We start from the raw sequence: 25227 nt of genomic DNA, 5'->3' as shown, positions 1-25227 counted from the left end.
AGCAAATCAAACATTTATTTGGGTCAGGCCAGCATTGCCAGGGCTCAGACACTGCATGATATAGGTTACCACTTATTTCCTTCCTCTCAACCCTCCTGATACCTTGGTATCCTTTCAACACCACAGCTTATGCTCCCAGGCAGGCTGAGAACACCCACACAAAGTTAAGTATTAAACAAGGGGATGAAGAAAGCTTTCTGCTGGCAATGCCCATGCCACTCAATCCCTGTCTTGATTTGCCTGAATGCTTATTGGAAGCCTTTGTAGAGTTTAACAGCAACAGAGAATACTAGAGCAATAGTAAACAAACAAATGTAAAAATTCCTGTAGACTTGTCAGTTTGTGGGACTCACTTTTTCCAATTGCTTATTCCATGAAATATAATTTCATGAGATCCACAGCCCATAGGTCATCATGAAGGGCTGGCTCAGAATTAGTAAAAGTGGTATTTTATTAATGAAAGAAAAGAACTCATATAAGTAAATATGATCAACTGCCTTGCCATATCAAACTTTCTTTTTTATTCCCTGATAGGCTTTCTAGGCTTTAATGTTTAACTACTGTGTATCTAGAACGGATACAAAGCAGCTGTTGCTGAAATGTTGCCTGATTTGGTGATTTTAAAAAATCACCAGTATTCTATCTCAAATAAAAATGAATTGCTAAGAAATTAATAATACTTCACTAAAAAACTCAGCTGAAATGATGCACCAAGAACATTCAGATTTGAAAAATAGGTTTACTGTTGCTACAACATATTAAGGAGTTTACTAGTGACTGCATTTTTGCTCTCCCAGGAATGATGCCGCTAAACAAGAAAATTTGTTAAACCATATTTACCTAGAAGTAACTTAGTGAAGACTAGAAGGTACACTGATTCCTTCCCTCCCTGGTAAAAAATTCTGTCAAATGTATTAGTTGTAGATGAAGAGAAAAGTATTCTCATAACTTTGGGAAAAAAAAAAAACACCTCATATATCACCCCTAACAAAGTGGCAAAAACATGAACTATTTTGAAGCGGTACTTAAAAATACTGTTTTGAAGGTCTTTTTTTTTTCCAAAGCAAGGATTTATTCATTTTAAGTAATTTTTTTATTTATGTATGGCAGCACAATGTATTATAATTCTTATTACACATATAGAGCACAATTTTTCATATCTATGGTTGTATACAAAGTATATTCACACCAATTCGTGTCTTCATACATGTACTTTGGATAATGATGCCCATCACATTTCACCATCATTTCTAACCCCATGCTCACTCCCTTCCCCTCCACCCCTCTTCCCTATCTAGAGTTCATCTATTATTCCCATGTTCCCCCTCCCTACCTCACTATGAAACAGCCTTCTTATATCAGAGAAAACATTCAGCATTTTTTTGAGGGGGGGATTGGCTAACTTCATTTAGCATTGTCTTCTCTAAACTCCAACCATTTACCTGCAAATGCCATGATTTTATTCTCTTTTACTGCTGAGTAATATTCAATGTATATATGCCACATTTTTTTTTATCCATTCAACTACTGAAGGGCATCTAGGTTGGTTCTACAGTTTAGCTATTGTGAATTGTGCTGCTATAAACATTGATAGGGCTGTGTCTCTGTAGTATGCTGTTTCTAAGTCCTCTCTCTGGGTATAGACCAAGGAGAGGGATAGCTGAGTCAAATGGTGGTTCCATTCCCAATTTTCCAAGAAATCTCCATACCGCTTTCCATATTGGCTGCACCAATTTGCAGTCCCATCAGTGGTGTATGAGTATACATTTTTCCCCACATCCTTGCCAACACTTACTGCTGTTTGTATTCCTAATAGCTGCCATTCTGACTGGAGGGAGATGAAATCTTAGAGCTTAGTTTTCATTTACATTTCTTTAATTCCTAGAGATGATGAACATTTTTTTCATATATTTGTTAACTGATTGTATATCATCTTCTGAGAAGTGTCTGTTCAGTCAGGTCTTTGGCCCATTTATTGACTGGGTTATTTGTTTTTTTAGTGCTTAGCTTTTTGAGTTCTTTATATACCTTAAAGATTAGTGTTCTATCTGATGTGTAAGGGGTAAAAATTTGCTCCCAATATGTTGCTCTCTATTCACCTCACAGATTTTTTTTCTTTTGCTGAGAAGAACCTTTTTAGGTTGAGTCCATCCAATTTATTGATTCTTGATTTTAATTCTTGCAGCAAAGGAGTCTTACTAAGGAACCTTGGGCCTCACTCACATGATGGAGATTAGGGCCTGCTTTTTCTCGTATTAGATGCAGGGTCTCTGGTTTAATTCCTAGGTCCTTGATCCATTTTGAGTTGAGTTTTGTTCATGGTGAGAGATAGGGGTTTAATTTCATTTTGTTGCCTATGGATTTCCAGTTTTCCAAGCACGATTTGTTGAAGAGGCTATCTTTTCTACAATGTGAGTTTTTGGCACCTTTGTCTAATATAAGATAATTGTAATTATGTGGGTTAGTCTCTGTGTCCTCTATTCTATACCATTAGTCTACCAGTCTGTTTTGGTGCCAATACTATGCTGCTTTTGTTACTATTGCCCTGTAGTGTAGTTTAAAGTCTGGTATAGTGATGCCACCTGCTTTTCTTTTCCTGCTAAGGATTGCTCAATAGACGCAGAAAAAACATTTGACAAAATACAGCACCCCTTCATGTTCAAAACACTAGAAAAATTAGGGAAAACAGGAACATATCTCAACATCATAAAGGCTATTTATGCTAAGCCGTGGCCAACATCATTCTACATGTAGAAAAATTGAAGGCATTCCCTCTAAAAACTGGAACAAGACAGGGATGTATTTTTTCACCATTTCTATTTAACATAGTTCTTGAAACGCTGGCCAGAGCAATTAGACAGACGAAAGAAATTAAAGGAATACACCGAGGAAAAGAAGAATTCAAATTGGCACTATTTGCTGATGATATGATTCTATAACTAGAAGACCTTAAAAGTTCTACCAGAAAACTTCTAGAACTAGTAAATGAATTCAGCAAAGTAGGATATATAATCAACACCCATAAATCAAATGCATTTCTGTTAATCAGTGCAAATCCTCAGAAATGGAAACGAGGAAAACCACCCCATTTACAATAGCATCAAAAAAAGTAAAATACTTGGGATTCAACAAAAGAGATGAAAGATCTATATAATGAAAATTACAGCACCTTAAAGAAAGAAATCAAAGAAAACCTTAAAAGAGAAAAAGATCTACCTTGTTCTTGGATAAGCAGAATTAATATTATCAAAATGACCATACTACCAAAATGACTATAAAAATTTAATGAAATTCTGTTCAAAATCCCAATGATATTCCTCATAGAAATAGAAAAAGCAGTCATGAAATTTTGAAGATCTTTTAAAAGAGCAGTATACTGTTTGAAAAGAGGTTTTCAATAACCAGAGAAAAATGCTCAAAATATGGGTAAAAGTATATCAAGTTTTAAATTCCAAACGAAAACTTCAGGAGATAAGTACAATGTGCTTTACTTCGGCGACCTTATTTCTAGGGTTTAGTATTACATTGTTTAAACTGCTGCTTTTCCTCCTATACAATGTAAATGAAAAGTGGAAATCAACCCACATGTGGGATGAGGTGGGAAACAAAACTACAGGGCAGAGAAGGAAATACAGGAGACAACAGATGTGGGCTTTATAACATTTGCCCCCCTCCCAAAGATATCCATTTCTCAATCCTTGGAATCTGTGAGTGTAGGACCTTATATGGTAAAAAGGATCTAGTGACTAAATTAAGAAGGTAGGGATTAGGAAATTATTTTGGATTCCAAATTGCCCTGATGGAATCAAAGGTCCTTATAAGAGGGAGGCAAGAGGACCAGAGACAAAGGAGGTAATGTGATGATAAAAATGGAGGGAGGAAGGGGCTGGGGATGTGGCTCAAGTGGTAGGGTGCTCGCCTGGCATGCGTGCGGTCCAGGTTCAATCCTCAGCACCACATACCAACAAAGATGTTGTGTCCACCGAGAACTAAAAAAATAAATATTAAAAATTCTCTCTCTGTCTCTCTCTCTCCTCTCTCACTCTCTCTTGAAAAAAAAACGGAGGGAGGAAAAGTGATATGATTCACTTTTCCTTATGTGCCAAGAAATGAAGCAGCTTCTAGAAAAAAGGACAGGGCAGGAAAGCAGAAATCTTCCAAAGAGCTTCAAAAGAAACAAAGGCCTTAAAATGCCTGGCACTGATTTTGAATTTCTGACTTCCAGAACTATAAAATAATAAAACTGTATTATTCCAAACCATTAAACTTGTGGTAGTTTGCTACACTGGCAATAGAAAACTAATATAACAGCTTAGTGTAAGGAAGAGTGATGGTCTCTTCCTGTGACTCAACTATCAACAGGGATGGTGGCAAGGTTGTGTTTGCTGGCACCTATCCCACCTCCAGAAAAGAGCCTCCAGGCTGTGTGTGTCTCCTCCCTTGCAGCCCAGAGACTCAAAGGAAGCTGAGCCCAAAGTATCAAAAAGCATTAGTTTCATAGAAGCCAATCATGGCATTTCTTGGTCCATTTACTGAGCTGTGTTTAATCCAATCAGCATTATTGTTACAGGGTTGGTAAATTAAAATGTTCCATCCAGACAAAAGAGAAAGACTATATATTCCTAGACTCCCTCTAAATATAACAGGAGAGTAGTGTCCCAGGTGCTGGCAACTGTCTTACAATCATGGGTGAAGCCATGGACAAAACAACTGGAGGGGCAAAGCAGAATGGAGAAGAGAATAACCACAGAGAACCAGTGAGAAAGTGTGAGTTAACTATATTCTATCAGTTTTACCATGCACTTCTTTTTAGTAGAATTAAAATATTTCTTTTTTGTTTAAGACAGTTGGGTTGGTGATATCTTTTTTTGTTATTAGGAACCATCTAATTGATTCAGGAAGTCCAACTCTTAAGACACTTAAAAAAGCTAAATAATACAAATTAGATGACTTGCAATTGCAATGAGTCAACCAAGAAAAAAAAAATATTGAAGCAGTGTTTAATTTGCTGTTTTTTCTATCTCCTTACATACACATGTAGTTTTCAAGAATAAGCAAGTTATTTTGACTAAATACAGGTGATGGCTTTACAATCTTTTTAAGATGGAGAGAATAGATTTTTGAGATTTTTTAATCAGTGACAATCACATCATGTAAAACATACTAAAAAGTGCAACTGAGTTTTTAATATATAACTTCATACAGATTTTTGTTTCCTTATAAGTAAATAAAGATTTCTCATCCTGGTTCAGAACTAATGGCATTTCCATGACTGCTGGTGAAATTCAGGGCCACTGAATTCCCTCTTCTGCAAGCTGCACTTTCATCTCCTTTGTCCACTCTCAATTCTATTTGTCTTCATAGAGATATTGACTCATTTAAGAGGGTGTTGTCACTTAACAGTCTATTGCTTGGATTTGACTTTATTTTATCTTTGGACATATAAAGCTTTCTCTATTTTTTAAATAAATTCAAACTTGATTTCTTCTATAGCATCTAAGTCTTATTTCTATTTAAGGTAGTCTATTAGTCCCCAATTTTAAAAATTTCCATAGACTTTCTCTTAAATCCCTGGTTTAAGAGGATTGTTATTTGGCTTTTATTGTATACGTTTAATCAATCTGACATTTGCTTAGGTATGTCATAAGAGGCAAGGTTCTAAGCACTTAGACTAACACCATATTTATTAAATATCTTCTTTGATCCTGACTGAGCATCCTTTCGGTGACAGAGCAGAAGGAACATGGGTATATTTCCAGCTTCCAGGGGTGCACATTTGATTAGATATTAGACGCTAATCTCAGTTTCATTTTAAGTAACCTATGGTTTCCATCTGGAAATGTGTATAATTTTTCTTAATCCATGAAAGTCTGTTTAGTTAATTTTTCCTGGGACTCAAAGGTCCTGAGAGACATGTCGGAGACATGTCTTTTTTTTTCACCTCAAGTATACGTATTTGTTCAATTATTACTCCTCATTCTTTTCCCCTCGTGCTACAATTTTTTAAGGTCGATCTGGACCTTCCCTTGGATTTTATTTATTCATTTCTGATTTCTGTCTAAAGTTTTACTCAATGTTATAAGACATTTCTTCAGAAAGCCAATTTTATTCTTGGTAGTGATCATTTCCATTTTCTTCACTAAAATTTTAAATTGTGACCTTTTCAGTTTTTAAACTTTCTTTCAGCAAGCCTTTTGCTGTTCTTATTGTAACTGCTTCTCCCTCAGAGTCTTCTGACAATGAACTTCTCTCTAGCATTTCAATGAGTCCTCTTCAATGGAGCCACATGCTCTATTAGACTTAATGTCCTTTCATCAAGGCCCTAATGACCTAGTAGCATACGAGCCACTTATTTGCCTGTAAAGCTTGTATGGTCCCAGATGAAGCCCAGGTTATACTTCTGGGAACTCCATAGCAGCAGCAAACCTAAAATTAGCGCACCACATTTACTGTCCCTGTTTTTGGGGACACTAAACAACAACACACACAAAACCATGACCCCCTCAGCACATAGTCCCTAACCAACTCAGCCTGGAAAAGCCCCCATCTGTTTCTGACCAAGACCAAGAGAAAAAGCAGGCCTGACACTAGATCTTTTCAGAAAGCCTCAAGAAGAGGTAGTCTTCCCTTGTAGGGATCCTATTATAGCACAATAACCATCCTTGAATCCTAAGCTGCTCATTCATTCCCTCCCCTGATATGTAATGGGAACTTAATAGCATGAGCCATCTGAATATGTCCTGAGAGACTTCTAGGTGCTGGTGATTGATGAAAGCAGAATGGTCCACTGTACTCATACTCATCAGAGGTTACAGAAACTTGAGTAAAGGAGTAGGAATGAGGGAGAACCAGCCGTCTTCTCAGAATGCTTTCCTTGCCAGTGAAATTTCCTGTTATGGCAATTTCAATAGCATATAGTAAGTGTTTCTGATTCCCTTGGAAATCCTAACATTATAGACAGGGTGGGACAATAATCCAAAAACCTGCAAGAATTATAATTCTATTAATCAATTACTTTAGTTATGTATTTTGATTGGCATACCTGAATGATTTTCGGCAATACATCAACTCCATTTTTAGTGTTCTGTGTTGCAGTTAGATACTTTTTTTCCCAAAAAGAATGTTACAACCCACTTAATAAAAACCACACGAGCTGCCATGTATGGAATTTTTGTACTGTAAATGCTTTCATTATCTCGAGTTGTAGTAATGTACACTGGCTTTGGTCTCAATGGGGGATGTCTGGCAGAAAAAAAAAAGAACAGAGTATTGATTAGGTTAGTTATCTGTATAGCAACTAAGAATGAAGATGCAGAAATAGCACCTTTTCGTAGGCTCATTGCTAACTGTCTTGCAATCTGACCAAGAAGAGGGGACTGTTATTGTCTATATACAGCTATGGAAAAATTAAGCTAATAGCTTTTTTAATAAATTTGAGAAATTATATGGGACTATAATACAATCTGGTCACATACCTAATTTAATCTCATTTTCTGACTGTAACATGTTAAAAGTATATAGGCACTTTAGAAAAACAATCTTTTTAAGTATTTTAATATCCAACACAGCACTGACTAAACCTACTGAACTTAAGTTTTTTCTACCCTTTTCCCTTTAGATGAATCCAAGGAAACAGAATCCATATAATATATTTGATGTCTAAGAATTCAGAACATTTCATCTTTGAGATATAAGATACCACATCTTCCAAAGAATTAACAACGAGGTCCATTTCTCATTCTTTAATTCCTTCATCAATATGAAAATCATATGGTACCAGATTTAATATATTACTTGCCATAAATCCAACTCTCTCTCTTAACTAATTTTTGTACTCCTGGAGTATCTGAACGAAGCAGAAAAAATATTTTCAATAAAAAATTTTCAACCTAGTAATAGTAACAATGTACTATGAATATAAACTAAATTGAAGAATCAAGAAAATTTTTTTTAAAAATCCACACATAACATAGCTAACAAAATAGAACCCTAGTATGACTAAAATTCATTTCTATATCTTTCCAAATGTACCAAGCTCCAGCTACTCTCCCTGTGCCTGAGTGTGTGCACATGTAAGTGCAACCATATGTGTGTATGTACACAGATAAACATGCACAGAAAAGACAAATGAATTAGTTGGTCATGTCCCCTAGTTGGAGTAATGCTCCTAATGACCTTTTCTCCTCCAAAGCTATCTTGAATATTCATGAACTAATTTAGCCTCAGATAATAATAAGAAGATTTGTCCCCCCTTCCCCCACTTTCACTACTCTAAGGGATGCTTCTGTCCTGTGAATCCTCATTTTTTATGGAAGGAAAACTTTAGGTGCTAAATTAGAAATTGCCTTATGTTTCCTACCCCCACAAATAAGGGACTTGCTATTCCTAGATTGTCCAATCACCCAAACATCTGTCCTCCATAAGCAACTGTCAGTAGTACCTGCTGGATAAAAGACCCAGTATAAAAGGGCATACTATGGGCAGCTGTGTGCTCTGCTCTGGCCTGTCTGGTCACTGAGCAAGTTCTAGGGTACCACAACCTACCACCCAGAAGAGGAGACTTTGGGAATGCAATTTTTACATTAAGAGATGGCAAACATAATTTACACACACAAAAAAAATCATGATTTTTTTCAAAGATAAAGATTTATTTAGGAAAGCACACATATATTTGAGGGAGAATGCAGGCTGTTTCAAGGGAGAGACATTCCTTGGGATAAAGTAAAAACAATCAAGAAAGAATGCCAGCCATCTTGAGAGTAAGAAGCTTTGGGGATAAAGCAAGGAATACAAGGAAAAATGCAGGTTTTCTTCAAAGGGTGAGACAGTTCATGATGTGTTTTATTTTATTTTTGAGTATAGGAGTCACGGTTCCCATTATTGCTAGGAGATGATGCATATCTTAGTATACGTAATTAAAATAACTTATTAGGAAACTTTAAACTTTGCACAAAAAAGTTATCATTTAATATAAGAATAAATTGATTACTTTAAAATATTAAAAAGTCACTATAAAAGAGACTGTACAGCTTTCCTATGAATGTTGCCTATATACACTTCAAACAGTATTTACCAAGTACAGGTTTGTAGATATTTGTTAACTTAGTAAATGATGGAAATAAATGAGGAAGATAATACTTTCAAAACAATGTAAAAAGAAATTTAAAATCAGTATCCTGATTCTCTTTATTCTTCCACTCCAAGCTTGCAGCCTTTGGATAATATGTGAAAAAGAAAATAAGCATATTTACATTTCAAATTAACACATACAAAATGAAATGCTGTTTTAATTAAAATTCTTTTCATAAATTAAAAAGAGGACAAATAATATTGGCAATCATGAAATAAAATTAAATTTTAACAAAGTTCAAAAGATTAGGACCTTTAAGGCGTACCCCCTTCTCCTGGCTGACTCTCACTGGCCTTCACCGCCCAGAGCTTGAGAGAGCTGAGCGCAGACAGTGAACTGCTTTCAACCAGCGCAAAGGCTGGACTCCCCAGCTGCCCCCACCTGTGCTCCGTCCCTAAGGCGGGGGAAGGCGTAGGCGGGGCGCCAGCTGCGCTCTTGGACTAGGGCGGAGCGCACAGCGTGGTCCCCTCCGGGATTCCGCTTTCCCCACTTTCGCTTCTGGACCCGCAGGGGGCGGGACTCCTTGTTAGACTCCCTTGCCACCTCCTCCCCTTCGCGCTGTCGGTCCCCCTTCCCTCCCACCTCTTCCCGGTGAACCGCTCCTCCGCTGGCAGCAGGCTGGCAGCAGGCGGGCAGCACAGCAGCGGTGGAGACCCGGGTGTGCGAGATGGAGGGCTGCAGCAGCGAGACCAAGCTCCAGCGTCCCACGTGCATCAAGCTGGGCGTCCAGGGCACGGACTTCTGCTCGCAGGTAGACCCCGCTCCCCCAGCGCTGCCGCCTCTGCGGACCCTTCCTCCTCTTCATTGCGATATTTATACCTGCACATAACACAATTTGGTCAATTTCATCCCCCAGTACTTGCGCTCTCTCTCCCATCCTCCCGCCCCTTGACCCCATCCTTTACACTACTGTTCTCTCTTCTGTCTTTATTAGATGTTGCATCCCCCCCCCCTCCTTTTTCTCTCTACCTTCCACATATAATGGATTCAGATGACTCTCACTCTCTGAGTCTGGCTTATTTCACGTTACACCATATTCTCTAGATTCATTTTCCTACTAATGACATAATTTTGTTTTGTTTTCCAGGGCTCAGTAAAACTCTGTTGTGTCTATATGTATCACATTTTCTTTTGTCTTTTCATCTGGTGACAGACACCTAGGCTGCTTGTAGGACTTGGCTATAGTTAATTGTTTTACTATAAACATGAATTGTGCATGTTCTGCATGTTTATAAACATGATTATGTTTGCTCTATATGTGCTAACTAAGAGTTCTTCTGGATAAATACTGTGGAGTGGTGTAGCTGGGGCATATGGTGGTAATATGACTACACTATTGAAGAACCTTCATATTGATTTCCATAGTGGTTGATCAATTTAGGATTCCACTGAAGGTCCCTGTTCCCTTTTCCCTGCATCCTTGTCAGCATTTCTTACTATTTGTACTCTTGATGGTTGGCATTCAAACTGGAGCGAGATAAAACTCAGTGTAGTTTTGATAAATTATTTTTTAAAAGGAGAAAAAATCCTGAAAATTAAGAAAGGAACTTTCGGCCAGACATGGGGGGCGCCCTCCTGTAATCCCAGTGGCTCTGGAGGTGGAGGCAGGAGGGTCTGGAATTCAAAGCCAGCCTCAGCAATTTAGAGAGGCCCTAAGCAACTCAGTGAGACCCTGTGTCTAGTAAAATACAAAATAGGGCTGTGGATGTGGTTCACTGGTTGAGTGCCCCTGAGTTAAGTCCATTGGCGCCCCCCTCCCTGCCAAAAAAAAAAAAAAAAAAGAAAAAGAAAGGCACTTTTGCATGACCATGTGATCCTAATATCATTCTGCATTGTTTTATGCAAATTTATGTCAAGAAATTGTTATTCCATAGTGAATTTTTCTTCAATTAATAAGCTTATGCTTTACATTAATACTTAAGCAAACCAGAAAAAGTTTAAAATAATAATCTTTGTGATAGAACCACATTATTGAGAACAAAGCAATAACAGTTTTTTTCCCTTGTTTTAATTTGTCAAATGATGTTAAGTTTGGAATCTCATGATAGGTATTTCTATTGAAAAAGTGTCCTGTGTAACAAGGTTATTTTCATATTAATCATATGAGTCTGTAGTAAACGGTCTTTGCTTGTATAGTTATATTGAATATTGAACATCATCAATTTCATTTTTGATATTTTTTGTGCTGATTTATGCTTAAATAATCTTTGTGTTCTTTTAGCTGTTAAATAATCACACCCTTTATCTATGCTCTTCTGCAGTCAAGCAGCCACTGAAATTCCATTCAACATTTAACAACCTTAAAAATCTCTAACTGGACACACACAAGCTGCACAAAATGGTCATGAAGCAAGACCCCCAGAAAATAGACACACACAATAAGGAATTATGTATCTTGGAGCACATTTTCTTAAAAATAGTGATTCACTGTTTTGGGTTTTGTTTTTAAATTGCTATAGGGACCTATGTATCTAATCTTGTTCTTATAGGTATAAAATGATCTCCACTAATATACTCATCCTTGAAAGAATTACAAACTAACAAAATAATTTATTGTACTATAGCATAAATATAATAGTTTCTGTACTGTTATAAGACTGGTGACACTCTTATAGGTAACTGATTCACTGTTGACTAATTGTTGCCCTTATTAGCCACACAGTGAAAATAGCATATTGATTTTGTGCCTAGAATTGGAGGATAATTAATATGAGCTATATTATTCTATATTGTGTCTAAATGAACATCTTAATGTTAAAAAGAATGATTTTGTGATTCCTTATAGTATACTTTGAACATATTTTCAAGATCTGAAAATTGGAGAATTAGAATTTCATCAAAATGAAATTAAGTATGTGTGAACATTTAGCATTTAAAATAAATATAAAATTATTTCAATTTCTAGTTTGTTATCATTAAATGTAATTTTACTTTTTTCCTAATTTGCATGGCTATGATATGAAGCTAATACCTAAAAACAGTAGATCTTAAATTACTTTTTTCCTCTGCAGATTAGACATAAATTTTCAAACACCAGACTAGGTACATACTTTCCTCCTTCACCTTCTAGAGACATAGAGTGTTAGTTGTTGCAGCAGTGTAGACCTTGTGACATAATTGAAGGATTCTGAGTTCTTATGGTCCATCAGACCATTGTGATGTAGCTGATTAATAACTTCCACAGGATGGTAGTAATCCAGAAATTCCAACTTCACCTTAACAGTCTTTTGCTCTCCATTTAATAATAACACAAATGATTGCAATTCACTTAAATAATGTGCCTTTATCCTTAATCTTAATTCTACCTATAGGCAACCAAGCAAAGGCATCATTAACCAAAGGTGGGAAATGGAATAATTGATGAAAAGATGAGATAATTACTTGGGAGTGAAGTAATTATCAAGAAAGAAGGGAGAAATGGAAGCAGTTGTATTTTTGCAAAAAACTGCTTAGAGAGAAAACATACTGGGTTGGAACTAAAAGCTTTTTCTGAACAAAAGCAACATTTTCCATGCAGTATGTTCTAAAACAGAAGATGCAGTTTTATTTTGGAATATTTTGTTTTCCATTAATTTGTTTTGCGCACATGCTTTATTTTAATATATTTAGTCCCTTTTCTAGACATTATTGGATTACATCAATTCAGATATATAAATACCTTTCCATTTTCATATTCCCTAAATTGAGGTATATTTTTAAATTGGTAAGTGTTTAATGTAGTTTTTCTTTTCTGAAAAACTTTTGTCGACTTCAAAGACAGTATTACAATAGATAGCGCCTTAGAAATGAAGATAGATAGATCTTTCAATAAACTCATTCATTTAACAAGTATTTACTGATGTTTCTCTTCTGTGAGAGATAAGAGTAGGCTGTAGGAAATCCAGTGCAAGGAGACAAGGTCTTCTTGATCATTTTTTAAGAGTTCTTGAAAGTAAAATAAATATGTAAAACCAAAACCTTAGTCTATAATCTAGTAAATTATCACTGCAGAATAATTCGGATACTTTTAAAATGCTGTAGGGTGGGCTGGGGTTGTGGCTCAGCTGGGTTTGATTCTCAGCACTATATAAAAATAAAATAAAGGTATTATGTCCAACTACAAATAAAACAAAATATTTGAAAGAGAAAGTACTATGGGGTATCCAAAGAGAGTGAGAATAATTCTGAATGTGGTTTTCAGAGGAGAAAAAGCTCATCAAGTGGATGGATTTCTGGCAGGGGAAGAACCTAAGCAAAGGCAGGGAGGTGTGACATGTCAGGGTGAACTGGAGTGATGAGTGCTCTAGCAGAACACTAGTAAAGGGCAGGTTCTCTCAAACATGAATAACAAAGAGTACATTTTAAAAAGAAAAATCAATTTCAAAGATACATAAAAAGCTTATTTCACAATAAATTCCAGAAAATAGAATAAAACTCAAGTTGTTACATTGAATGACAGAAGTGAGGTAACTCAAATTCTGTTTCTTCCTCTTTATAATAATATAATGTCTGTGTTATATTTAATCTATTGTGATTTTAAATTTTATTTTATTGTGGTAAGAACACTTAACATAAGATGTATCCCCTAACAAACATTTAGGCATAGAAGACAGTGTGGTTAAGAAGAACAAATTTGTCCAGCAGATGTCTAGAATGTATTCATCTTGCATTTTTGACATTGTATGCCCAGTGAGGAATAGCTCATGTAATCTGTAGTTTTAATGCAGGGATAGGTAGTATGACAGGGTCTATGGATATGAACTCTGCCTGAAGTGAGTGCAGAGGATATCAAAACTTCATGACCACACTCTTGACTGTGTACTGAAGGTGTCTCAATTAACACCCACATTCAATACAGTTTTTTTCCCTCCTCAACTTAAGGATCACTAGTAAAAACAAGATAATCTGAAAATTGCAAGTATACTATTAAAATTCAACAATAGCCAAAGCAATTCTTTAGAGCTTTGACAAATAATTTTTTTAAGGAGGGAGGGAGGCAGGGAGGGAGGGAGAGAGAGAGAGAGAGGGGGGGGGAAGAGAGAATTTTTAATATTTATTTTTTAGTTTTCGGTGGACACAGCATCTTTATTTTTATGTGGTGCTGAGGATCGAACACAGTGCCCTGTGCATGCCAGGTGAGTGCGCTACCACTTGAGCCACATCCCCAGCCCCAACAAAGAATTTTTGAGAGGCAATATGATTTTCACTGACCTAGGTTAGAATTACCTGCATGCTGGTAGAGTATTTCCATTATTCAACCATTTGTAGGCCACTTAATTATGAGATAATAATAACAAATCTGAGGTAAATATACTTTATGTCCTAGAAATTTTTTGTAGTTACTTGTATTAGTCATGGTTTGCTTTACTGCACGTTCTTTTATGTATTATTTCCCGGTTTTTTAATACATGACAGGGATAAAAAAAAGTGGGCCCACAGTTCAAATCTGACCTGTTATGAGTGTTTTTGTAAATAAACTTTTGTTAGAATAACCATGATCATTCATGTACATATTGCCTGCTTTTAAGCTTCAAAGTAAGAATGTAGTAATTAATACAGATTAAGTGGACTGAAAAACCTAAAATTTAAGCTACTTTTTCCCTCAAAAACAAGTTTACAAATACTGTATCTGTTACATGTACAAAATTTTGGATATGTTAAAGTTTACTTCATATTGAATTAATTTATTGTACTGTGTTAAAGAGAAACAGGAAAGCAGATAAAATTAATCTAGCTTGGCTAGGATGTATGTGCTGTCTGAGAAAAGCATTGCTAAGGCAGCAGTTGTTTTAACATGACTGAGAGGTCAACAGAGGAAATAGGTTTATATTTATTAATATTGGAACCAAAATAGCATTTGTAGAAGAAAAATGATTGATGCTTTAGCATCCATACAAGGTAGAGTTACAGGAAATAATTTTTCCCCAGATGATTTATAACTTTGTTATGCAGAGACAAATGTCTTTGTAGTAAAAATATTTCATATCTGGAAATGAATGTTACAAATGCTATTTTTCCCCTTCAGCACAAGCTGCATGAACTGCTTCACAAGTTTGGTGGTACAAATACCGTTGAATATTGTACTTGCCCAATTAATGGCATGAGTTCTCTCCTTTTTGCCAAGAAGTCTAATATCAACTGTTTTGGACCTCACACATTCCAGAATTCTATTAGTTTGGAGGTTTTTCCATTCTAAAGAATACACAAATGTAAGTTGATGAGCTCAAAGTATGCTGCACACAAGTTTCCATGTTCAAATGCTTCTGGGCCCTATTGCTGGAAGTAGCTCTGAAATTTAGAGTCTCTGTGGGCTCTGGATGTTGACTCCTGAACTCTGTTCCTTTTCTTCCCAGCAGCCTCCTTGTCCTTTTTCTACAATCATTTCTACACAGGAAGGGACTAGTGGTCAGGGAAGCTTCAGTCAGAACACTGAAGGTCAAGTATCTCTGTCCCCATTCAAAGAAGCGTGATTTTTCGTCACACTGTTGCATAATTGGGAGGACCACTCAGTTGACTTCCTAAAATAATACAATTTCTAAGGTAAAACTGGGCCCAGCTAGAGAAAGATGTGGGCGACAACTTTTTGTTTCTAATATAATACGTACTAACAACTTTACAAGTCATACATTTAAGTGTGGAATTAGTAAGAATTATAAGTAGTGTATGCTTTTAACTGTTTAATATCTTCCAAAGTGTTTTAAAGTTATTTTCAGTAATTTGAAGGGAAATACTGACATTGAGCTAAATTACCAAAATAAAGGAAACCATGTAAAACTGAATAAGATGTATTTAATAATTTAGTCACAAATACCTTGTGTAGTCATGATTTTAAATTGCTTCTTCTGTCTGTTATGCTTGATATTCTATTTAATCTCTCATCCTTACGCTATATAAACTGTAGTATTTTCATATCATAAATGAGCATAAAGACTATTTTTTCTCCATCTTATCATCATAATATTAGATGTCACTCACTACTATTGGCTATTCGTCCTTTTCTCTTCCCCTTGACTTCTGTGTTTTGTTGAAATGATATTCTTTTGGACATTCCTTTTTTAAAGTTTCTCAACATCCAGAATTGCTATGTATTTGGGAGCTTTGTTTGATCTATAGAACACAGAGATGTATTCTGGAAGTCCAGTAGGTAGAGAAAAGTTCCTGTATTAAGTGTCCCTGGCTTTTGTTGTTGCCTCATGTTCCAAGAGCTCTGATATCCAGTTTAGAATCCAGTTAGTCAAATAGAAAGACTCTAAAAGGGAAACTTTGTCCTAACATCAATATTCATATTTTCAAATTTAAGTTTGAAATTCCATATATGAAATTTTTAATATTTTAGTATCTGGAGTTTATGGCACGCAATTGGCAAACATTTTTTGTGCACTTACCGTGACAAAGTGCTTGGAATTCAAACATACAAGATATAAGACGCTCAGGTGGTGTGTGGTATAGTTGCATAAAGTGGCAAGCAGAAAAAGAATTCGTGCACGTTCTGTATCTGTTGGATGGGAATTAACAGAGTGCCATAGAATCACCTAGAAAGAGCAACTGAGCACCAGTTATCAGAACTTCCCAGTGATAGACTCACTTTAGAAAGCTAGGTAGGAATCAGTCAGGCAATGACATGATATGAGGCAGGAATTATAAGTCATTGGAAATGCCATATTAAGGAGTAAGGGACTGAAGGTGCACAGAAATACTCAAGCTTGACCATCTAGAGAACCCAAAGTGGTTTGCAACACTAGAATTAGCATTTGTGTTTTAAAGTGCAAAGAAGCAGGTCCAATTAGTGAAAAGGATCCAAGTCATGAAACACCAATCCCCCCAAATAGAATTTTTCTAAAAACAAAGAGTGATATTGAATGATTTTAATGACAATAATGCAATCGGGTATACATTCTGTGAAAATTGCATTGATAGAGTTATTAGAGTCCTTTATTGTATGTGTGTATATGTATTTAAGTGAATTGAGGAGGAAATGAATAATAATTATACTATTATAATAATTGTTGAAGATCTGAGCTCTGGAAAGACAAATATGAATATAAAGGAAGAATACTATTTCAGAATTGTGATTAGAAGAATTTATTAATTTATGAGGGTTCTAAGCCTTTCATCTCTTCCTCACCATGAAAAAGGTTTTGAATTTGCCTTTACACAGTCCTCTGTGATCACTGGGGTAGTTTCATAGCTCCCACCTGGGTAGAAGGTGATTCAAAGCCAGTGAAGTCTCTAAGATGTCAAAAGAAAGGAGGAAGACTGCTCATGGTCAATGGGAGATGAGCTGAAAAAGAATGGACAGAAGATGAAGGTTGTTGCCTAGAGTAATTTCTGGAGCCAAGCATTTTGTTATTTTAGTGCTTCCTTTTGGCACTGAAGGCTGGGGGATGTTAAATGAGAATAGAAAGTCAATAAGAATGGACAAATCTGTTAATATATTTTGTGGGAAAGTCTGTTAATATATTTAATATGTTAATGTATTTAAAGGAAGGTAGAAAGCAGAAGGGAATGCAGAAAGTGAATCAATTTTATTAAATGAAGGAAAAGATCAATTTCAGTATCTTCTAAGAAATTCCTATTATCAGAGTTAGTCTTCAATTTTTTTTTAACAATGAGCTGTCATTGATGTCATAACATCAGTTTCTGAACTGAGAAATAAGTAGTCTTGCAGCACTTGTAGATTTATTTACATTTTTTTGGTCTTTATTAGAACATTTGAACATTTTATCCAACATTATGCTCTTAACCCCCATCCTCACTATTTGTGAAAGTTTGAAATACAGTAAGCAAATAGCAATTTGTGTCTTCCCACTTTTAAAGAAAAAAAAAACACCTTTTTACAAACAAAACACTTGTAGAAGTCACTCAACAATTAGGCAATAGTATTTAACTTAGAGATATACACAATGAACTCCTTTTCAGTCTAACGTTGACACTTGCCAAACACTACATTATTGGATAATATCAAGTCTGTCTTTTCATATTCAATATCATTTTCTAGGGTTGAATTGCATAACAACCATTATTCATAATTCTATTAATTACTCCCTTTGACTAAAACAACCTCATTGTAGTTACTAATGGATCTCTTCAGTGCTTATTAACACACTACCTTAAATACAACTCTCCTGTCTGTTAGCACAATGCACTTTGACCTTCCTAGTACCTGATGTGCTCATCAATAGTACCTTTAGCTAACAAAGTAAGAGGTGCTTGAACTGCTGTCTGTTTAATCATCAAAGTTTCCATAGAGCTCAATAATTTTTGTTCTTGTCCTTATCTCAATGAAACTGTCCTTTCCCAATATGTTTTTTAAGAGAAATATACCAAGTATTAAAGAATCAAAATGATAGGCTATATTGAAAATCAGTAGTAAGATATGAGAATTATTTTTAATCTTAAATTATATTGACAAATATGATTACATTTTAACCAATTAATCAGTCATATTTTGCAGGTGTTTAACTATTGAATCTCAGTACTGTGTTACAATGTACTTCATTGTGATTTGGGAGCTCTGAAGGAAGGCAAAGACAGCCACAAGACATGTTCAGGGTCTAACTTTGTACTCCTGTGAATTGAGAGATTGCAAAACACATGCTCACTTATCAAAAGGAAAAAACAAAACAAGACTACTTTTCTCAATTTGAGATTTGATGTGATTTTTTTAAAAAAAAAAAAAAAAGAGAGAGCAGAGAATCTTTTTAATATTTATTTATTTTTTTATTTTTTAGTTTTTCGGCGAACACAACATCTTGCTTGTATGTGGTGCTGAGGATCGAACCCGGGCCGCACAAATGCCAGGCGAGCACGCTACCACTTGAGCCACATCCCCAGCCCTTGATGTGATTTTAAAGTAGTTTCTTTTGTACCAAATTCAGGACTACATGAGACAAGTATAAATTTATCATCATGTATGTAATACTTAAAACTATTTCTTATAAAACTGAAATATGAAAGCAGATTTTCAAAATGTTGCAAACGGCTGCTTTTCAGTGTCTTTTCCAGTGGCAGTGTTTATTCTAGAATTTTTTTTCGGATCTTTTACTTCATGACATCTAGCAAACTTTACTGATAATCAGGGGTGAATAACTTATAAATATCTACAATAAGTATGTAATCAAATCTGATGAAAAAACATTTATGCATGCTTATTACATTTCTCTATATGTTTTCAAATGAACTATTTTAAGCATTGCTATTTAAAACTTTATTCTGAAGATGTTAAACTAGAAATGTTCTTTTTGTAATGAATACTCCAGTACAAATAGGAATATTCAAAATTAATCTGGTATTAGTAGTGGCATTTAAAATCCAGTCTTTATATTTGATTTTGTTTTGTCCTTGTCTTCAGTCTGGTGCTAATTTGTATGTTAGTATGAACATTTTCAGGAAATAACTTTGTTCTTCAGAGTCACTTCTAAATACTTGGCATCTAAAATGTTATTAGATGAAAATTGATTGCATTTCATAAAAAAGGACATTTTACAAGACTGTATAATCATAATAAAATAATGACTGGACTACTAATGGGAATTAAATGTGATGCTGGGTGTTCTGACCTGTGGCCTGGAAGCTAGATCTGCATATAAAAATGTTTCTATCCCTGCCTGTGAATGTTGAAACTCAAAATAATTAATTCCGTCAAATAATTAATTTTGTTGATAGGACTAAGTTCAGAATATACAACCTCACACACATATATTACAATTATTCAGAATAACAAGATGATATAAGACAATAATCTTCGATTCTGGCTGTCAAACTTGCTCAGATCATTTCTTTTAGTACTTTTGCGTTTCATGTGCTAACTTTGAATGTAGCATATAAATCATTATCACTACTGCCATTCACGTAGAGTATATTTATTGTCACTGAAGGTTGCTTTTTGTGTGTAAGTATAGGAAAAACTAGTGTTTGTACAAAACACTGCAGTGATATACTCTTCTGAAACTAAGAAAATGCAGCCATGTAATTGTTTTGTATATCATACAGGTCTCTGCATGGAGCTGCAAGTGGAGGAGGATATGAATGAAGTGCTGATGGACTCATTGAAAGAGGTGCTTTTGGCTCATTCCAGCTGTCATGACTTGTCTCACTTTTCTGGCCTCCCAAGCAAGAGTCCAGCCTCCCTCTCTGAGGAACATGTGGTTTACTCTACTCTGGATGGGGCCAGTGAATACACTGCTTCCATGAAAAAGGTGGTGGAATGGGGCTGTAGCTTGGTGGCAGAGTGCTTGGCTATGTGTGTGAGGCACTGAGTTTGATCCTTAGCACTGCATAAAAAACTAAAGAGATTAGAGCATATAAACAAAACAAATAAAACTGTCCATCTACAATTATTAAAAAAAATTAAAAAGAAAAAGGTGGCTCCTGGTGGGTTCCCAGGTAGCCTCCCTATTCTTCAATTTCAACCCTCTATGTGGGTAGAGAGATCTCCCTGCAGGCAGGTCCCATAATTACTCATTGGTATGAGTCAAACACTAGGACCAGGTCTGAAGTACAGGCATTGGGTGGGTCAGGTAGCTTGCACTCTTCCAACTTTTAGCCCCACCTGTCCCTCCTGGCACTCACTGGCAAATGCAAGTTATGGAACATTGCAGGCAGGGATGAGGAGAGTGAAGGTATTCAAAGAATCTCATTTAGTTTTTTAGCATGCAGATGCCTAATCATCTATCCAAAAGACTCTTTTGCAGTGGGTCCTCTTATCTCTCCTCTACTTGTCCTGTTAAAATATCAGTTCTCCGCAGTGTTTTTTGAACATTTGTGGCTATCCAAGAAGGACAGCAAAATCGCTTATATGTTTAAAGATGGTACCATGTTTGCTTGGCTCTAAGCTCCAGTCCCAAATTCTCATTGCCTATGTATGGCATTTTCCCTGAATATAAAGCTTTACCCTGTCACCTGCAAAATCCATTAATATCCAAGGATACTGTGTCAATGGCACACCAATAAATGTTTCCTTTGTGAGAGTTTGCATATTCCATCTAAATCTATTTTCAGTGTCTTTTCTAATCTGAACCAACATAAAACAAAGTGTCTGCTGAGGGAACTTACCCATGTGTTTTAGAAGGCAGCTAGGCACTTTTACCAGAATCTCTTGGGGGGAAAAAAGTGCATGCTTGACTTTTTTCCAGAGTTCAGAGACAGGATCTGGGTCAATAATTTATCAGAACAGGACTGCCTACTCACCTGGTCTCCAAAACAAGGCCAGTTTTTATGGTAAGTGCAGGGTACCTTCTTTTAAGTTCTCCTTTAGTATTCTTCTCAGGACATCCCAGTGTACCCAGAGAACATTTATATGCTCGTGTTTGCAATGTGTAAAGCAGGAGTAGTTTAATGTGGCTGGTCCAGTCTGGTTTTATTGGCAGGAAATAAATAACATGGTAAGGATGAAGGACAGGAGCCAATGCCCCCAGGTAATTCTGATCATCCAGGGGTGCTGAGCTAACCAATGTGATATGTTGATTGTATAGATTCTTCCCTCCAGATCCAGGGAAAAATTGGTCTTCTGTATGTTTGTACGTATTGCACAGAGTTTCAAAGCGTGTTTTTAAAGGATATTGCTTGCTTTCTTCAATATTCCTGTATTAAATGTCAAAACTTATTATTTCTGAACTTACTGAAATAGAGTTCAAGTAAACTATGAATGCTCATGGGCTTCTGTCATTAAATGAGTCAGAATTGCACTGAGGGACTCCTCATGATATCTTCAGAAACACCTCTCTCAAATCCTTATCGCTTCTCAATACTGCATCCATTCTGATGCATTCCTTTCTACCTGCATCAGGAAATTCTTTGTTCTAAGTCATGCTCAGGCTTGAGAGCTGTCACCCAGTTACCCCAGCAGTCCCCAGAAGGGAGAGATGCCTAATTGTTTCTCAGTCAGCATCTCAACGACTTCCTCACTTGGAAGACTCTGACAGTCCCCTGGGGAAGGTCCTCTGAGAGCAAATTGCTGATAGGAACAGGCTGGCACAGCGCTTTGTTTCCAAGCTCAACCAAGGTGGAAGGACAGAGAGAAACACGACCATGTACACACAAGCTGCTGATTACTACCAATTCCATTCACCGAAACAGAAATGTCATTCCCCACATAAGTTTGTTTTCCTTTTGGTACTTGTAGAGTTACTCTGAATGAATCAGTCTCGGGATTTCCTGTACCCAGGTCCCATCCACCTTCTCATGTAGAGTCTAAATGCAGGGTTAAATTCAGACTTCCTTCCACATACTTCATCTTTTGTAGTAGGGCTCTCAAAGCAAGGAATGCAGTTAGATATATATCTGTACTTATGTATGTTTTTATCTATACATATGTACGTGTACATGTGTATACATATACATTTATATGCCTAAATGTATAAATATATACACATGTACAAATGTATTTTTTAATAGTATCAAAAGAAAAGTACCAAGAAAGTAGATGAAGTACCAACATTGGGTGTGTAGTAGTCTGCAGGAGGTAAACTGGCAAGTGCAAGAATTTGTGAACAATTGCTCAAAAAGTACCAGAATATTGGTTTGAAGGCTTCAAAGGGATATTGTCATAGAAATCTGTGTCCAAATCCTACTATCCCATCATTCATTGAGTTCTAGTTATAAATTTCCCGTTGTATCCTTCCTTAGGGATTTTAATTTCCTGATTGAATTTCAGGCACCAGAATTGGCCCCCTGAAGCTGCAGGAAGATGAAGATGCTTCTTTCTTCCTCAGTAGGCATATCAAGGACCTCCTCATCCAGCATGACCCTGAGGGCCATCGAGAGGAACTGGCTGAAGAGCACAAGTTGGCAGAGCATTTTGTAAGGTGCCCAGAGGCCCTGCTCACAGAAAGATGTTCCAAGGTGCCCAGCTCATGAGAGATTCCATTAGGCAAGTGATATTTGTACCTGCTCTCCTGGTATCTGCATCTTGTGTGTGGTCTTGAATGATGGAGACTGCCTAAGTGGGAGGACAGTAGATTCACCCACTAGGCAGAGGTCATACTATCCCAAATGTTCCTTCCTGAACCAGGCATGTGCCTTTAAGATGGCAGGCAGCAAATACCTAGCATACTTTCAGGAAGGAGAGTTTGACAGGTGCAAGTTTGTGAAATTGAAAAGAGCATGGCCTAAGAAAGAAAACTTTAAGGAATTTGCAGGCTGATTTAATTGTGGGCCAAGGGAGATTTATCTTTTCTGGTTATGTTTTCTCTTCTCAAAAATATCGCTTAAAATGCACATGGCATGATAGCTGTAGCATCTAAACAGGGAATGTTTATGAGTGTACTTTCTAAAGTCACTCTCAGGGTTTGTTTTAGGGAGTTGAAGTAGTAAAATCTGAGGGTGGGATGTAGGGTACACTTTAATACTTAAGAAGTGACATGGAGAGAATTTTCCCTGGTTAAGTGATAGGAGCAGGCATGGAGGGTCCTGTGTAGTTCCTAGATGTATGGAGTTCCTAGATGTACGACAGGGTTGTCTTTCTTCCCTGAAGAGGAATGAATATGTTTTCTATGAAAGGCGTATTGGGAAGTAAATCACTGTGCCTGGGAAGCAGCCATGTAATGGGAGGTAGGTATAGCTGAAATTTACCAGCATTCACCAGTTGTTTCCAGTTTCTGTTCATGTGGGGAAAAAAGGACATTTTACCCTCTGCCCAGTTAAACAACTAGCATGCTGCTCGTGAGATCTACTTTATGGGGGCCACTTTGTTTCATGGATAAGAAAACCTGGGCAGGCCATTTCTTTAAAGAAATGCATGAGATCTTTCTAAATTCATACCGATATTTTCTCTGTGCCATGATAGGCTACAGTTTTTAATGGATGAGATAGAACTGCCTAATATCTAAAGGGGGTTTAATAAATTCAGTTGTAGGAAATAGTGAAGAGCATCATGATGAAGAAAAGCATCACTTGAATCACTGGCCCCCAGGGAATCATCATGGGAGGGTAATTATCAGACAAAAAGAGCACATAAACAGGCCAAAATAGCTGCAAAGGTAAAAACCATCTGCTGGTGTCACTGGTTTCCCTTGCTAAACCACTCTGAATTGCCTGTTTTCTGTTGAGCATTTTTATCATCTGTCTGAGAATTCTTGGGGACTTTCTCCTTTAAAAGAGTCACTTGTTCCTTTGAAAGAACTAAAATGAGAATGACATGAGTAACTTCTTTCTGAAGTGTTATTCCAAGATCCTGGACAGTTCTGCTATAGCAAAAACAGCAGCTACACACACAGCAACAACATAGCAAAATATTGTGTAGGTAGAAGGCACAAGTTCTCTGGGACCTTCCACATGCAGGAAGCTATATTCACTTGATAGGAGAGTGTAAAATTCAACTTTGGTTATGCATAAGGTTGACTCACTCCTGTGGTTTTCACTCTGAACACTTTTCTGTATCCAAAGCTGCTGTCCTGCTCTTCTCTGTAACTGCCACACTGATGCAGAGCCAACTCAGTGTCCAAATACTATAAAAATTATCCTTTAAACACATGATGCTGTCCCTGAAATCACACTTTGTAGGCTGTTTTTGCCTTCTCTTCCCAGCTCCCTCAGCTCCACTGCCTCTTTCTCCTGGGAGGCATGGTCTTCCTAAATCACTGGCACATGGATGCTTTTCTAACACCTATCTTTTAGAATAAGAGTAAGTCAACTGTAAGCCTTTTCTTCAGTCAACCTTTAACTTTCATACAAATTAAAAATTTAATAAAAAAATTTAAAACTGGCAAGAGCCCCAATTACAAACCCTAGAGTGCAATGTGGATTATAGGTGGGAAACAAAGTGCTCTTAGGGTAGTTTTCTCTTCTTCACATGCAGAGTTATGTGCAAGACTCTGTATGTGGCACTTGTGGACTCATTGAAGGGGACACTAACTAGAAGGCTTTAGATGACACTGTAAAGGGACTTCATTGTAATGACAGTGGTAGGCAACCACTTTTATGCACTCATTCAGTGTATCCTGCCAGGTGCCTCAGTGCTTGGTCTTCACTGGAAACTGTGAACACAGAGATGGGTAGAACATTATCTTAGCTTTTACAGAACTTTCAGTCTGGTGAACAGCTAGTGAAAGAATTGATAGTGGGCTAATTGATGAGTGTAACCAGTGCTGTATCAAAAAATGTTGGTAGTCAGGTTGATC

At 36.6% G+C, this 25227-nt stretch overlaps 1 protein-coding gene across 3 annotated transcripts; it reads left to right on the top strand.

The window, feature by feature from the left end:
* The first annotated feature begins 9540 nt into the window (after nt 1-9540).
* LOC144367764 (uncharacterized) lies at nt 9541-23152 on the top strand. Of its 3 annotated transcripts, none has more exons than XM_078024925.1 (5): nt 9541-9881; nt 18841-19020; nt 20102-20166; nt 21244-21328; nt 22764-23152. In XM_078024925.1, the coding sequence occupies exons 3-5, from the start codon at nt 20110-20112 to the stop codon at nt 22964-22966; spliced, it is 345 nt and encodes a 114-aa protein (XP_077881051.1). In that variant the 5' UTR covers nt 9541-9881; nt 18841-19020; nt 20102-20109; the 3' UTR covers nt 22967-23152. The 3 variants fall into 3 exon arrangements, with proteins under 3 accessions (XP_077881051.1, XP_077881050.1, XP_077881049.1); XM_078024924.1 differs by having other exon boundaries at nt 20102-20307; XM_078024923.1 differs by lacking the exons at nt 9541-9881; nt 18841-19020 and having other exon boundaries at nt 20011-20307.
* Nucleotides 23153-25227: the final 2075 nt, after the last annotated feature.

Source organism: Ictidomys tridecemlineatus, chromosome 11 (genome assembly GCF_052094955.1).
Source record: "Ictidomys tridecemlineatus isolate mIctTri1 chromosome 11, mIctTri1.hap1, whole genome shotgun sequence".
NCBI lineage: Eukaryota > Metazoa > Chordata > Mammalia > Rodentia > Sciuridae > Ictidomys > Ictidomys tridecemlineatus.
Note: the sequence above shows the minus strand (reverse complement) of the source record. Positions and strands in the feature narration are given on the sequence as shown.